Consider the following 17,245-nt stretch of genomic DNA (forward strand, 5'->3'; position numbering starts at 1 on the left):
AGCAAAGTATGCTTAGGATTGCAATCTTTGTAGTTTTACCAACACATGTCAGTTATAGAACTGATGGTAAATATAAAATAATTCTCCCTCCTGAACCATTTTGAAAATGGAGGGGGATTTTTTTTTTAAAAGGAAATCAGAGTGATGTTAAATAAATGTTGTCAGTTTAGGTGAGGAGATGTGGATCTACATTCAGCTACTAGGGTGCTTCAATTTATTGGCCCTCATCTGGACAGTGGTTCAGAGAACCCTCTGCGTCACTGGAATTTGAGGAAAAGCAAAGCTAAAGTTTGCCATCATCAGCATATTGACAATTCTATATTCCAAATCCACACTATTCTTCTGACATAAGACACTTGAAGAACCTCTTACCACTTTAAAAAAGTAAATAATTCATGAACACTTTATTAACGTACATATGCAACCTTTCCAATAAATGGCTCAAGGTAGTGAACAAGCGCACCATAACAATCTAGAATCAAACATCTACATAGCCAAAATCAACATGTTTTTCATATCCTATAACATGCATACCAAGAACCAAGATCAGAGGGTGTAATAATTTATTAAATTTATATACTGCCCTTCCTTCAAGGAGCTCAAGATAGCACACATGAGTTTCCATACCCATTTTATCTTCACAACCCTGTAGGATAGGATTCGACAACAGGAATAACCCAGCCGAAGATCACCCAATGAGCTTCATGGCTGAATGGGGATGTGAACCTGGGTCTACCTGGACATGGTCTGACACACTAACCTCTCCAAAAGACTGGCTCTCATATAACACCATTACTTATATACTGCTTTAAACAAAGAAGTTCAGAAAGCAGTTTACAGAGCAAAAAGAATTAGAATATGGTTTCCTATCCCAAAAGGATTCACAATCTAAAAAGAAACACAGGAAAGATACCAATAACCACCACTGGGAGGGATGTTAGCCTGGGTTGAATAGGGATAGTTCTCCCCTGCTACATGAAACAGAATCACCACCTAAAATGTGCCTTTTATCCCCCCCAGTGAAATAATTATTGGAACTTATAGCACATGCATGCACACATACGTACACAAACTTAGACATTATTAGAAAAATTAAAATAGCTGGAATAATAATTTTACACCCCCAGGGAATGAAATAGGGGGGGAAATTGAAAATTTTAACATTATCACCAAAATTATCAAATAATCAAGGAAGCTATCATGCTAACTCCAAGGCATGTTTATGATTAGTCCCCAGAATCTCTCAACTATATTTTAGGAGACCAATTTCATGATTGCAAACAAACATTTCAGCAATGTAAAACCTATTCTACAGCTGTTGTTAATTACACTCAAGTCTTTCATAGTGACCATGAGGCTATTATAACAAATACATCACAATTGTTTGGTATCCATAACAAAGAAAGTGTAAGGCAAATTATAATCAAAGTACAGAATCACTGGCATGACAGTGAAAGGCTCAGTTCTCCTCTCCCACCCTTCTGCCAAGTGGCATAGTCACCTTCCTAGAAAATGGTTTTGACTGCCAAGATTGTATGGAAGGATTTGATAGAGCAGGTTTGTAGGAAGAAGTACTGTGGGCCAGGGGTCTTTCCAAGTCAAAAGGTCATTGCAGAACATCAAGAGGTGGGGACAGGTTTGCCACTCTCAAACATTCAGAGTGAATTCAGAGGCTGGGCTGTCACAGGAAGGTACTAGTTAGATCATCAGCAGAGAAGCCTTCTAGGGCTTGCAACTACACATAATTACTGGAGCCAAGGTGCCCACTGCACACTGTCATTATTTTCTTTCACTTACGCCCCTCACATTCTATTAACAGTCTTGAAGGTGGTGTAGGCTGTAATTATTTGTCATCACTTGATACCACACATCTGTAGTGTCAAATACTTGCCAACACTTCCTTGACACAGATTGAAAGAGCGCCTTTATTTAGCAACATGGAAAATAAAACAATACCTTTATTTTAGAAAGGTTACAGTTTAAAGAGAAAAATCACATGATTATTTGTGTACCTTGACTCACATTCCATTAAAGAAAAGCTTTAGAAAAGGAAAAATAAAATCTGATATATTCTATACAAGGCAGCTCCCAGACACATGTACAAGAATGTTGCTTCCAATAATCAAAAGAAAAAAGGAGGACAGAAGTGAACAGCATGTTGCAGTAAGCATTTATGTACATATTTAGTCATCTAAAAACTGAACCCAAAGAAAGGTATTGAAGTTTTAGTCTGCATAGCTGGGTATGTTTTCATTCATTCTCATATCTGTTGCATAGTTGATCATTCTCGTATCTGCTGTACGGATGGTCAGAATCCTGGAGGAGACCTGAGGGGGTGGGGGGATGTCAGAAAAGAAAGTATTAAATTACAAATCCAAGAAAATCCTTCAGTTTGAAAAGTTATGGTCTGTACTACACTGAACCAGCTAATACATTGGTTAAAACAGGACATGCCTGCTACTGCAGAAGAATGTGTTGTGCTAGTAACACATTGCAAGCAGAATATATAAAGCCATCACAAAGGATTAGCTTTGTTCCTTGCATACTGGTCTAACACCCAGTGTTAAAGCAATAGCCTGCATCTAAACAATTTCATAGCACCCACCTTAAGTGGTGCAGTGGGGAAATGCTTGACTAACAAGCAGAAGGTTGCCGGTTCGAATCCCCATTGGTATTATATCGGGCAGCAGAGATATAGGAAGATGCTGAAAGGCATCATCTCATACTGCGTGGGAGGAGGCAATGGTAAACCCCTCCTGTATTCTACAAAAAGGAAACCACAGGGCTCTGTGGGCGCCAGGAGTCGAAATCTACTTGACAGCACACTTTACAACTTCATGGGTAATTTGAACTATATGCTAGAGTCAGGCACTAGCAATGATACACCATCCTTTGTCCACAACCTTAGAGGAATAAACTGTTTTTCATTGTGCTGCCTATTGCCTGACAAAATGGTTCCAACCAACTATGCTTGGCCCAGCTGACTATAGATCACTAGCAACTAGAGAATTTCTTGGATCCAGGGCAAGGTGATCCAAGGATGATCAGCAACTGACTGAAAAACGTGGCTGGCATAGTGCAGAAGCTGCAGGAATGCACAAAATAGGCCATGGTCACTATGAAGCTGTCTAGGTACCATAAATATTTTGCCAAATCAGGTATGTATTTCTTTTCCATCACCACTGGGTTGCAAATTACTAAACTGTCATGGCATATCAGAGCAACAGGTAAACAACTACACAAGGGTTGTGTGTGCAAAGTATAATCTGGATCATATTCTGAGAACGGGGTTATGGGCATGAGTCATGATGTGTGCTACTGTCTAAGAGGAACAGATTCTTTGCACTGGAGGGAAATGGCATTGCTAACGTAATGGGCATGTGTTAATTAGCCTACAGAAATGCATAGCAGTTGCCACTGGACCCTGTGTGCATGCTAAACTGCATGCAGGATGACATAAGAACATTAGAAGTGTCTTGCTGGATCAGATCACAGTCTACCCAGTTCAGCATTTGATGCAAGAATTCCAGCAACCAAGGAGATCCTTTAGCTTGTCCACCAGAAGTTGTCAAGTGGATCATGATCGACCTCCTAACCACTCCTGTACTATGAAAGATCTTTCAGAATCTAAATTTTTTTTGTTTTAGATTTTTCAGAATCTAAACAAAAACTGCAGCATATGAGTAAAACATGAGCGCATTTTATAAAGACACAAAATTGTTGAAAGTGTGCAACAATTGTAACTATTTCTTTTGAAAGATAACACTCTGAGAAATAATATGAAGGCTTCTCAAACTTGTTTAGCAGTGAACGTATAATTTGAGTAATCAAACTGTATTCATACAAGAACATATGAAAAAAGTGACAAATCCTACAACAAAGAAGCCATTCAAACTGAGTATCCCCATTTATTAAAGCTCTATTGCTTCCAGTGCTCCCAAAGGACTACGGTTAGAGTGAGCGACACCTGCAATGCATTATAAATGTGTAATTACCATTTAAATAGAGCAAGAAAAGCTGTTGGGTGAAGTGGGGGAAAGGCATTCCCTTAAATCCAAATACGGCTGACATTTCAGACGGGATCATCTTAATTTAGCAACGGGTTAACAAAGCGTTTGCTACTCTATCATTCATCCTTGTCAATTTAAGAGAGATCCTTCTTAGCAAAATCACTGGGGACAATACAATCTAGTGCTTTCATAATTTTCTGCAGTATTCTTTATTAGACCAACATTAAATCTGATTTGCAATTATATATTAATCAGAGATATGAAACAGAGACACATTGTGTGTGAAAGAGAGAAGGGTTACTGTCTTTGGTCTTGTATAGAATTATTTTGAGAATTAGTAGCATAACCTATTTTACATTAATTCTAACAAAGGATCCCAATTAAATGCTTATTGTTCAAAGTTTCAGAGCCACTGCCTCCACCTATAGTCAGAGCACGTGTATTCTGTAACCACTCTGCATAAGCATGAAGTTGGTCTCATATTGCAAAGTTGACAAGTGTAGCCAAGCATGCTGGTGTAGTGCAATTGCTCCAGCCATATTCTTAGGTTCACAGTCCATTAAATGCCTCACTGTGCTGATCTGTTGTCCTGTGATGTCTTCAGATTTTAGTTGCAGTTCTTTGATCTTCTCTTCCAAGTTCTCGGGCTTAGTATTTGTCGTTTCCTGTAGCTGCTCCCAAAGTGCATGTTGATACCTGGACACACATGCCATATAATATGAACCTGCCAGGGCCCTCCGCTCGTCATCTCAGGCCCTGCTCATGGCCCTGCCACTAACAGAGATCCGATTGGCGGGGACTAGAGACAGGGCCTTTTCAGTTGTGGCCCCTCAGCTTTGGAACGCCCTCCCTGAAGAGCTTTGCCATGCTTCCTCTCTCAATGTTTTTAAGAAACAACTAAAAACACATCTTTTTAAAGAGGCTTTTTAATGTTTCACCTGTTGTATAGCTCTGGTAGGTTCTTTAGTTTTTATAATTCTTAGTTTTTAGCTTTAAGATTTTAATTTGGAATTTTAAAAGCTAATTTTGATTGTGGTTTTAGCTTGGATTTTTAACTTGTTTAATTTGGTTAATTTTATTAGTCTGATTTTATATTGTAACTGTTTTATAAATGTTGTGAGCCACCCCGAGCAGTAATGTGCTGGAGGGGCGGGGTATAAATGTTTTAAATAAATAAATAACTAAATAACTAAAACTGGCTACACAAATAGACAAGGTTAAGTAAAATCTACATCCCAACATATCTAACTTTCATCCTTCTTTGTCCACAGGTGTTGCATGTTTCTTATTGGACCTGGATAAAGAGGGATAATCTACAGCCAAAGAGTTTGGAGATGGATGTGTTTGAACAGGTATGCACAATTTTCCTCTTGCACTTTATACATATTCTCCAATCTTTTGGAGGTAGGGGCAGTACTTAATGGTTTCTGCCATGCTTGTTTAGATGCTGCAGTAACACAGGAAGCACTGGTACGGAAATTTTTGCAGTTTGCAGAAATTTAAACACTGGAGTCCTGCACATCTGTCACTTGTTTTAGTTCTATACCCAGAGCACTTGCCATATCTATAATCAGAGAGTGGTGGTTTGTGTTTTCTTCCTTTGGGGAATCTGAAGACATTTTCAAGTAATTCATCATTAGGTGGTGATTCAGATGGAGCCTCAATGCATTCAGTTTCACTTCCAGACTCTGTCAAGGATTCCTCTTCCTTCTCAGAATTTCCTTGTTCAGCACTATTCACTTCCTCTGCTGTCTCCTCTGGATGATCTTGAATCGAAGAATTAGAGGAGGTGGAAACTGTTGTTGTCATTTGGGTAGTAGTTGCTGTCACCAGTTCGTTTACTGCTGAAGTGGTAGCAACCCTTATACCAGACTTCGGATCTGTTGAGGTATGAGATGCAGAGGCTGTAGCTGTGGCTGAAGTTACAGTGTGGGTCACTATATGTGACAGGGTCATCTGACATCTAGTGGATGATGGAACATACGTTCATCCTCTCTTAGAAGTTCCTCAGTGTAATTTAGGAAATGAATCGGTGGCTCATACCTCCTACTTTGAACGTAGTAGTCCAATGAACTGGAAGGCTGATGATCATATTCCCATCTGCCATGAGGATGGTGTTGGTCTCATAGGGCTGAGCTGGTACAGGAAAACCTCGGTATTCGTTGGGGTTCCATTCCCAGCTAGTGCTACGGATACTGAAACCACGAATACTCGGTCATTGGGGCTATGGAACCATGGAGGTTGGGTTCTGGGGTGGTGGTGGGAATGGGCCAAAAATAGGGTGAAAATCTAAAAAATGTTGCTGATGGAGGTGGGATTGTGGCAGAGGTGGCACATTTTACCTTTGAAAATTGTCGCAAAAGCAGCAGCAACAGTGGAGATCAGATAGATCCAGCGGGCTCATTTGCCTTTTTTAATTGCCACGGAGGCAGCTGAGCAGCAGGGATCCCGGTGGAGGCAGCAACAGGGACTCCTCCTCCTGCCAAGCCTCTCTTCTAACTGACCATGAGTGCCAGTCTGCAGCCCACTTCAAGCTTCTCTGAGTACGCATGCATGCTCAGAAAAGAGGCTTGGAGGGAGAAGGAGTCTCTGTTGCCACCTCTGCTGGGATCTCTTCTGCTCAGCCACCTCCGCAGAAATTTAAAAAGACAAAATGCGCCCGCTGGATCTATCCAATCCCTGCTGTTGTTGCCGCCTCTGCAGCAATTTTCTTTTTAATATAAGAATTTTTATTAATTAAAATGATCAGAAAACATGATTACAACTCTTGAAACATACAGTAAAGCGAAGCCTTCAAAGCAAGTCAAAGAACAAGAGAAAGAAAATTTAAGCGTGGTTACAAAAGCATTACAAGTCAAACCCAGAGTTCAGGAACAAATGCTGACCTTGTCAAATATTAAAGTTTATAAAGGTTCCCAAACAAGCATAAATGAATCTGTAGAAACATTTTTCATATTAGCAGTAACTTTAGATATAGAGGCATAGTCCCATAATTTAAAAAAACAGCCATTTAAGGATGGGAACTCAGAGGAGTGCCAATTAGAAGCATATAAAATCCTAGCAACAGTGATCATATATAAAGATAGCTCATTAAACTTAGCAGGAACACAAGAATTTGACATATTTAAAAGAAAACTTTCTGATAGAAAAGGGAGTTTAACTTCTAAGATTTGCTCCATTTTAGAGTGAATTTGCCTCCAAAATGATTGGGCTTTGTTACAAGTCCACCACATACCGTCTGCAGCAATTTTCAAAGGTAAAATGTGCTGCCTCCACAACTATTTTTTAATGTAAAATGTTGCCTCCTTTCCCCTTGCCCCCCTTCAACCCAAGCCCTTTATTTGTAAAGGGGAATCCTTGCCGGATTCCCCTTTAGAAATATATCTATTACCCAACCACAGATACGCGAAACCACGGCTGGCGAGTCCGTGATTAACAAGGTTCTCCTGTAGTGATGTGCTTTCTGTCCCCCTCATCATCTATTGATCTATGTGGAGCAGGAGACCATTAAAAGGGTCTTTGGAATTCCAATCACCTCCTCATCATAGCTTATGTGACCCCTCAGTGAATATGGTGGAGAATGGGAATGTTCTCTAGAGGGCATTGTGACTTTAGACATCATTGGTATTGCCAATACATTATAGCACAGTGAGTCTTCCATCCTTACTGGAATGTCCTTTTTCCTTGTCAAAGTATCCAGTGTAAGAACTGTGGACTTTGTGGATGTTGTTAGGTATTGCTAACAGTGTTGACGATTCTGCAGTTGCAACTTTGTTTAACGTTGGGACTATCGCAGTTGGGCTGGTCAATGTCAGTGGGTTTGGCTCTGTTAATAGGGTAGGCGCTTTGTCCTTTCGTTTCGTAGACTCTTTCAATGTTGACGCCGATGCTGAAGTTGAACCAGTTGTGGAGGAGATGTGTTTTGATGTCTCATGTCCTGTTGTCAAAGATGTTTTGTGGAGTTTCTTTTAGTTTCCTCCGGGTTGCTCTCTCCATGTGGTCTTGGTGGATTTCACTTTCCCCTTTCACTCCTCTTTCGAGATGTTTGAGGTAGACAGAAGTAGCTTCAACATTGAAGCACTCACTGTTGATATCAACTGTTTTAGCTGATATAGAAGTCTCTGCCCTAGGACTTGGAGCTTTTGCTGATGGTGGTGAGGGTGTAGGTATTGGGTTGGTTGACCCGATCAATATTGTGGTGACTTGCCTCAGTGGGGTAGAGGTTGGCGTTGATGTCAAAGTTTTTGCTGGGGTGGCAATCAACATTGTTACTGGCAGCAGCTACAATGCTAAATTATATAGGCCGTCTTTTAAGTGGAGTTCATGGTTCTTCCACGCTTGCTATGAAAAAGACAACAGATCTTACATACGTTTGTCTTATGTTCCTCAACAAGACACAAAATATATAAGTTGTGTCTTTCCAAAGTGAAGTTTAGCTTTGCAAGTCCCACACCACTTAAATGTTTTCCAGTCGGTCATAAAATTGCGATCTGGGCTTTGTAACAGAGCAGTACAGAGTCTCTCTCTCACTGACCTTTTCAGGTACTTGAAGAAATAAAGTCCTCAAGTACTTAGAACAATTTCCTCCCAGTGCTGCTCTGGCAGCAATCGGAAAGGAACTGAAGGCAACGACACTCCAACCCCCTTTTCTAATGGATGTGCATGATCGTGGGGCGGAGTGAGAGCATCACATGGAGCTTGAAAGTCTTACTGAGATAGCTGCTGCACATGCACATTATCCAGTTGTGTGAATACTACCATGATCATGTCAAGGTTATACTTTTTTTTTTTTTAACATTAAGAGGTTTAAACATTTTATTTCAACTTATGAGAACCACAGGATTCAACTTTCCTTGACACATATTTATAAATCCTAGGTACAGGGCTTACTTCTTCTCCCATTCTACACAGCTCATTCAACAATCTCTTCTTTGACACAAAGGCATAAATTCTTTTTGGCCAGTATAAGAAACATACCAGACCACAGAAGCAGGTGGCCAAAATGCTTAACTTTAGCTGGATCATGTCCCAAATGTTTTGATCACCATATCTTCTCAATTTCAAAGCAGATTACTAGCTTCAAGATCAAAATTAAGGAAGTTTTAAAAAAACACCCAACTATGGCATTACAGTTAACTAGCTTAATCCGCACAGAGCATCACACGCTAGTACTTGATTGCTCCCCTCACCCCCTGCCACAGCCCCTCTCACCTCAGAGGTCTCTCCACCTTCACCTGAGCTGCACTCCTCCTCCTCCATCCGGTAGCTTCCATCCCCCTCACCCCTCTTGGTCTCGGCTGCAGTTGGTCTCGGTTGCTGGTGCCAATTGGCCAAGCTGTAGCTCCCATCTCCAGAGACCTTCCCACTCTCACCTGAGCCCTTCTCCTCTCCAGAGGAGCAGCACCAGAGGTTGACCAGGCCCTTCCTCACTGCCACTGCGATGGCCACTCGTTCCTCTCAGGCCACTGACAGGCCCGGGGCTGTCCCTTGCCTGCCTACCTCGCCAATGGCCTTGGTAGCCCCAAACAGCAGCAGTGGTTTGGGCTGGGCCCTTCCTTGCTGCCAATAGGTGCCGCTGCCATGGCCCCTTGTTCCCATCAGGCCGCTGACAGGCTCGGGCCCATCCCTCGCCCTTCCTTCTTTTTCTCTTCTCCTCCCTTCTTTTTCTCTATTTCTCTCTCCTCCACTCGCTCTTTCCCTCACTTTCTCTCTCCCCCCACCCACTTCCTGAGTTAACAGATCTTGTTCATCTTGTTTCCTCATCTAGTTCACACAACGGCAGCCTCCTTCTCCCTATCTACATATGGAATCCCCACTGCCCAATCACCATGGTGCTTCTGCTCTCATAGGCTCCTCCTCCCTATCTGCATATGGAATCTCCAGTGCCCAGTCACCACAATGCTTCTGCTCGCGAACTCTCGCAAAAGCTGCCACGCGCAGGATTAGCCACAGGTACACTTTAGAGAATTATATATATAGAAGATAGATAGATAAATTACTTACACTTCACACATTTTTTCCATATATTGTCAAGGACTCTGTCTGGGCACCAAGCAGCCACAGACTTAAGACAAAAAAACCAGAAAGCATTTCAGAACATTTTTCTATGCTCCCAGCTCACCACAAGTTACAGTGTTTTTCTGCAGAGAGATTCTGGTGGAGAGATTCTCGCTATGATTGGACTGCTGAGGCATCCCTTAGCTCCACAACACAGGATGAATCTCTTCCTAAGTACAGCATTTATCTCTGTAGATAAATGCTGTAACGGTGGAGATCAAGGATGGGGGCTTGGTTTCAGAGAGGGAAACCCACAGAGGTAGATGCCATACACAAGTATAGCACCTCTGGCTTATAAAATGCCTGAACAGGACTTTAGTATGTGTCTATTCAAAACCAAAAAATGTTCATGATTTAGTAATTTATTGTGAGCTGCCTTGAAAAGTCATTTAGGTGGTGAAGTGGGATACAATTGCTTCAGAAAAATAAATGGAGTGCTGGACTTGGGCTAGACCTATGTTGAAATACCAACTTGGTCTCCATCACACTTTTTCAGCCTAACCTACTTGTGAGGATAAAAAGGGATAGCCATCCCAAGTTCCTTGGAGGAAGAATGGAATATAAAAGTGAAAAATAGTTGCATAATAGGATAAGACTTCCAGGGGGAAATCTGAAAAAACAGCCCAATCAGATGTATGTTTACTAGTTGGAAAGCCAAAAATAATTCCACACCTCTCGATCTCCTGATAACGATGTTCCAGGGGAACCCTAAAGATTAAATGTCTCATTTCAGACTAACACTCACATCAAGGGCAGGTGTAATGCTTTACACTGGGGTTGCAACACTTTGGCCGTCCTGCAGATCTTGGACTACAACTCCATCATCCCTGCCTTTTGGCATCTATCTATCACATTTCTATATCACCCAAAACGCAAGTTCTCTGGGTGGTTTACAAGACAATAAAAACAACCAATAAAAAGATTGGTCAACAATTAAAATTTAAAACATTAAAACTATTAAAGCACAATTAAAACAATGTCTAATTAAAAGCTTGGGTGAACAAATGCGTCTTGACTGCCTTTTAAAAAGTTGTAAGAGATGAAGAGGCTCTTATTTCAGCAGGAAGTGTGTTCCACAGCCTCGGGACAGCAATGGAGAAGGCCCGTGCCGGTGGCAACTGCAGACGAACCTCTCCTGATGATCTCAATGGGTGGTGATGTTCATAGCAAAGAAGGTGTTCTCTTAAATACCCAGGGCCCAAGCCGTTTAGGGCTTTATAGGATACTAGTGTTCTGAAGCCCGTTATAATAACGGGCGCTAGCCTTTTCCTCTCCCCTTTACTGTTTTTTTTTTTTAAATGCAGCCTCCGCCGCTGCCTCTGAAGTCCCACCCTCCCTCCCTCCCAGCTTCCAAAACCACCTTACCCTGTCCCGTTACAGTTGAGCAAAGAAAGTCCAAAATTGAGGAGGGAGAAAGGAGCTCTCAAGCAGTGCTCCTCCCTCTGCAAAGGCTCTGCCCGAACTGGCGCTTGGGACCCAAGCGCCAGTTTGGGCAGAGCCTTTGAAGAGGGAGGAGCACTGCTTGAGAGCTCCTTTCTCCCTCCTCAATTTTGGACTTTCTTTGCTCAACTGTAACGGGACAGGGTAAGGTGGTTTTGGAAGCTGGGAGGGAGGGAGGGTGGGATTTCGGAGGCAGCGGCGGAGGCTGTATTTTTGCTTTTCTGTTTACTTCGGCCTTCGCTCGGCCCCCGGTCCCGGCCTCCGTCTCCCTGCGGCGGTCTGGGCCTCCGCCGCCATTCCCCCTCCCGCCACCCACCGCGGCCCGTGTCTCCGGCCGGGGCGGCCACCCAGGGCTCCGGCGGGCCCGCCACCCACCGCCGCGGCGGCCCGCGGCTCCAGCGGGCCCGCCACCCGCCGCCGCCCGCAGCTCTGGCCAGGTCCTCCGCTCCCTGGGGCCTCTCCCTTGTCGCCGCGGGTGTCCTCTGGGCAAGGCGGCGGCGGCCAGTGTTCGCCGGCGCCGCTCACCCCGCTTTTTCGGGGCGGCCGCTTCTGGCCGCCCAAGATGGCCACCGGGTGCCGGCCGTCGTGTCTCCCTTGCCCTGTTCTGCGCCTGCGCTTTGCGCAGGCGCAGAACAGGCCAGGGAGGCACGAACACACGCCTTGGTGTCCGTCCACGGACGGACACCAAGGCTTTTATTAGAGAGGATAACCAGAACCTTGTACTTTGCTTGGAAACTTATCAGCAGCCAGTGTAGATCTTTTAAGATGGGAGTAATATGGTATCTCCTATGGCTTGGGATGATGGGAGTTGTAGTGCAACAGCAGCTGGAGGGCCAAAGTTGTGTAGCCCTGCTTTACACTAAAATCCTACATACACAAATAATAAAAATAAATGTGCAGTGACATCATGGTTTGGTATGTCAGGCTTTTGAAGTTGTGCATAGGACGACACCAGGAATATCTGCTTCTCACTTTACAAGCAGAAACGCTTAAGAGGTTTTACCCAATGCCCAACTAAAACTTCCATGAATTACACTACAGGCTATGCAAATGTTTCCAGCCTTTTCTTTTCTTTCTTTGCTTCTTTATTCTTGCTAAAAATGTTTATTTGGGCTAATTCTTGAGGTGAAAAGGAAGACTTAGATTTAAATTACTAAAATTTCATTATACATACCATATTTCTTACGTATCTCATTGTGTTTCAACTTTCTTTCATGTTTCCTGCAAAGGTTATGAACATTAGGGAACAGAAAAAACAGTTGTCAGAAAGGTATTTATAAACAAAAGATGATAAATCAGTACAACCAATCTTGCATATTTATTAAAGCAAATAACATGGATTCCACCCACAGCTGTATCCATGCCTCAAAATAAACTTTGCAGTGTCATAGATCAGCCCTCCATTCAAAGGTGTTTTTTCACATCTATGTGTGCAAATGAAGTGCAGACAGTGGATAATCATATGTTTATTATGAAGTCTTGCATATACAGTTGTTTGAAAAACAAATAACGTCTAGGTTTTGACAATACGCAGAGAATGTGGAGGTTTCTGTAAGTAGGCGGATGCTATAACGGCTTACATAGCAGATGCTATAATGGCTTACATAGTCAAATATCTGAGAGCTTCTTTTCTAGCCCCAGGTTGCCTCCAGTCTCACCTCCCCCCTTGATAATCTTAGTAGCTGTAGCTGAAAAGACTGCTTGAAGATCTACTGCTCCTTGATAGCCCAAAGCCTGTAATAAATTTAGCATGACATGGAAGACATGAACTACAAGAGATCCATGCCTTTGACTCAAGGCATGGCAGGGACATTTGCATGGATTTTCACAAGATTCACTGGGCTGATTTAGTATAAACTCTTCAATGGATTTAATTTCTCCCAGCTGATCAACAGACTGCATTCCCATCCCTAACATTTGTTTGAGACCAAGAAAGAATAGCAGCCTATAAAACCGAAATGTAACCCTCTCACTTTACTCTATGTGCCAAAGATTACACAAAGCAGCAGTGGGATTCTTGAGAGAGATCAAATATTCCCCATATATTACTTGATTTTGGTATAAAAACTCGTTGGCCTATCCGGAGCAGCCCATACGCCAGCTGAGATGCAGTGTGCAGGAGGTTTAAGGTTTAGACACCCAGTCTCATGCTGCTTCTCAGCTGGCGTGCAGGTATGGACATTTAAACTTGAAAACTCCCAGGAGCAGTCTCTGTGCTTCTCAGCAGGTGCACAGGCTGTTTAAAATTTGATTGTGCATCCCCAAATGCTAGCTGAGAGGCAGTGAAAGATTGGGTATTTAAACTTAAAACCTCCCAGCGCCACATGCACACCTGCTGAGAAGCATGGAGGCTGTTCCTGGGGGGTTTAAAGCTTAAATGTCCATACCTGCACGCCAGCTGAGAAGCTGCAAGAGACTGGGTATTTAAACCTTAAATATCCATTCTCCTGTGCCAGCTGAGAAGCAGCGAGAGATTGGACATTTAAACTTTAAATCTCTAGGAACCACCCATAAAGAACATAAACCCATCGTTTGGGTTCAGTTTAGAATTTGAATACTGCGGAGTCAACACCTGTGGTACTTTCCTCAAATGTCACACCCACAATATTCATGGGTCTCCTGTACATGGAATAAAGTTTTGTGCATGCAACCAGCAGGAGGTGTTTTGCTTTGTTTTTAAATCCCTCCCTTACCTCTGCAGCTGTGTGCCTACAAAAATATGTCCGTAAGGCTTGTGGGAGGGCCAACCTTTTGGAAAATGCAGTAGAAAGGAGGGATTGGCTAAAATCACTCCAACCCAACCTGTGCACAAGATCTTATTCCATGCATACACTGTTAGTTTGGAAGTTGGCCACTGTCTGGAAGATCTCCCCCCACCCCGCGCAAGATCCATCCCCGTTGATATAGCAAAATAAACAGGGGGCGGGGGAAGTTTCCCACTGCCTTACAACTAAGAATGTGAGGATTACTACTGATACTTCCTATTTCCCCTGCCTCCATGTGTTCTAAATTGTCTAAAACGTAAGCACGGTGGTGGGGGCCATTGTTAAAAAATCTGTCCTGCTCTAACCATGAATCAACTCAGGTCATTTGTCAGAGGAAGATGCAAAGGGGCTGTCATGAACTATTAGAAAGAGATTTATAATCTCTTTATAAAAAGAAATTTATAGTCATTTTTTAAAAGTGTGTGTCACCTTGGACACCTTCTGGCAAGGAGTGCAAGTTATAAATAACATAGATATACAGCAGAATTGGATTCTTGCACCCAAGAGCCAGCAGGGGTTTAGATAATAGAATGGAGCAGCACCAAAATGGCAAGCCTAGCCATGCTGCAGTTGGAAACAGCGTGTCTAATGTCGTCGGCACCAGCACTGTTGCATTCAATTTCGCTGCTGCACCGCTGCCACTGGTAGTGAAGCAGAACTGGAGGCCTGCTTGTTATAAGCCAGGAGACTGCCCATAAGTCACAAACCGCCCTTTAAGGGGGCTGAAACCCTCTAACAGAGGAGTTGAATGCACTCTCGGCTGCATTGGTTGTAACTTGTAGGGACCAGCAGTGTAATGCCTAATAAAGATTAGAAATGAACTAATAAAGCTTCTAAACATACCGCTGAAGGGACTGCATTCTTTTTTCTTCCCGATCTCTAATAAAGCTTTCTTCTTCTTCAGCAAGTCTCCTAAGAAAAAGGAAACAATGTTTTACATCAAGTAAGTTGCAAGCCAGTAATGACCTTTCTAGGGCAGAGGTGGGCAAACAATGAGTCATTGCTGGGGAACATGGGAGTTGAAGTTCAACAACTCCTGTTTCAGGGTCTTCATGTTTTATCAGCTTAAAAGGTCTGCAATAGGTCCATTATATTTTTTACGTACAGATATTTGGGGGGGAAATGCATTCTCCCTTCAGCTCTTTGAGTTCTTTAAAAGTAGTCCTTGTACATAAATCTTATTTGAAGGAATGTTATCAAATGGATTGATAATTCTAAATTCTGGATTAACCCTTATGCTAAAGAGTGGAATCTGTAGAATAGCATGCTGGTAGACTGCCTTTATAAGCACCTGTCTGTGTGAACAGCGGACGATTTCTCCTGCTCCCTATTGTGTGCTCAAATTTATGAATGTGTCATTCAGTTGTGACTTTCCCCTTATCATAATGACCCAATGGCCTGCTACCGGTAGTACAGACAATTGAGATACCAGCAGTCTGATAATTCAGCATAAAGCAGAATGACCTTTGATGCCAGAGTATGAAATGAGGAGGACAGGAAATGGGTGTAATTTGCCTACTGACTGGCATGGTAAACAGCTGATTGCCTGCGTGAATTCACAATAGAAAGTAAAGCATGGAATAAGGGTCACAGGAGAGGGGCCTTAATATGACTCTTCCTGGCTTTTAGCCCAACAGTATCATAACCAACATATCAAACATCAACATATTTAGACTGAAATATAGGAAATAGCAGATTCAAGTTCTTTAATGAGCACTTCGAGGAAATAAGACTGACATCCAGTGGACATGATATGTAATGAATGTTAGAGAAAACCAGAACTAACCAAAAGGTGCTACAGAATTGTCTTTAATGGAATTATCTGTAAGTCAGCTGACATGTTTGAAGCTTATATGGTTCTTCATCAGAAAACTAGACTTTTATTTTTTTAAACCCAGCTTTACACTCAACATGGAGTCATAGCCAGTCAGATCCATATATTTGTCACATCTTTACTTTATCTGCACATCCTTGTTCCACCTTATAGTTTTTCTTTGGGTCGTGCTCAGAATAAGCCAGTTGCTGGTTTGCTGTTATGTCTGAACTGTCCCTAATGGTGGGTATTCCAGGCCTTCAGAATGTGCTGTGGATGGCAAGTCCTTGTTTTAATGAATGCCAACTGAAATAGAGGCAAACCTCAGACAGGACATGCGTACAACTAAAGCACACATTCTTTAAAACTGAACCACTAAAGCATTAAAGCAGCAAAAATGACCTTTATACACATTCCCAGACCCTAGTGATACAATTTTTTTGCAACTGGTTTCCTTCAGCAAGATTAAGTTTGACATATGCAAAACCTCTGCAACAAGTAATGCTTTACTCTAGAGCACCTATGGCATTTACTGAAATAAAAGGAAAATACCACCTCCTTGAGAGCTGATTCCTGCGAGAGCCTGCCTGCCAGCTGACACACTATGGAACTGACTCAGACGTCTGGGTACTAAATCCTGCGAATAACACTGCTCATCTATAACTGGATGGCTGTTGATTCTACTCCTCAGGCTGGCACCTTTTGGCATCGTTCAAAGTACCCTTGGAAGAAATTCTTTGTACCACTACACCTGGAGACTCAAACGTTTGATTAGTTACTCACATTTTCTGTGCAGGTTTAAAAAGAAATGGGTAGCATCTGTGAAAACAGGTGTACACTTTAAACACTATGACTACTTAACCTGAATACCACTTTGTTGGAAGGGTGTTTTGTGTTATGTGTTTTGACATTAGATGTATTTGGTCTGGCCATATTGTGGATTTGAAAATTAAGTATTAAGATTCAACAATATTTTATATTTTGTCATAGCCTAAATACACCATAAAGATGTGTGAGTTTACAAGTTTAAATGTAATGTACAGGTGGACCTTGTAATCCAGAGTCCACATCCGCAAATTTGTGTATATTCAGGAAAAAGACACCTGACTTTGGCATATGTGGAAAAATGGCATGGGGGGGAGGGGACATGATGACCTCAC

The 17,245-nt window shown here is 42.4% G+C and overlaps 1 protein-coding gene across 2 annotated transcripts in view; it reads right to left on the reverse strand.

Annotated features, from left to right (window-relative positions):
- Window positions 1-368: 368 nt before the first annotated feature.
- Window positions 369-17,245, reverse strand: part of LOC128329834 (pituitary tumor-transforming gene 1 protein-interacting protein-like) — a 32,285-nt gene continuing 15,408 nt past the window's right edge. The window contains exons 5-7 of one of the 2 annotated variants that reach the window (XM_053261595.1): window positions 15,116-15,184; window positions 12,682-12,728; window positions 369-2,327 (exon numbers count right to left, since the gene is read on the reverse strand). In XM_053261595.1, coding sequence (XP_053117570.1) covers window positions 2,251-2,327; window positions 12,682-12,728; window positions 15,116-15,184 — 193 coding nt within the window. In that variant the 3' untranslated portion in view covers window positions 369-2,250. Of the gene's footprint in view, window positions 2,328-6,891; window positions 10,075-12,681; window positions 12,729-15,115; window positions 15,185-17,245 lie in introns of those variants that run through there. The other variant, XM_053261596.1, reaches the window with a different exon arrangement.

The sequence above is a fragment of the Hemicordylus capensis genome, chromosome 6 (genome assembly GCF_027244095.1).
Source record: "Hemicordylus capensis ecotype Gifberg chromosome 6, rHemCap1.1.pri, whole genome shotgun sequence".
NCBI classification, from domain to species: Eukaryota; Metazoa; Chordata; class Lepidosauria; order Squamata; family Cordylidae; genus Hemicordylus; species Hemicordylus capensis.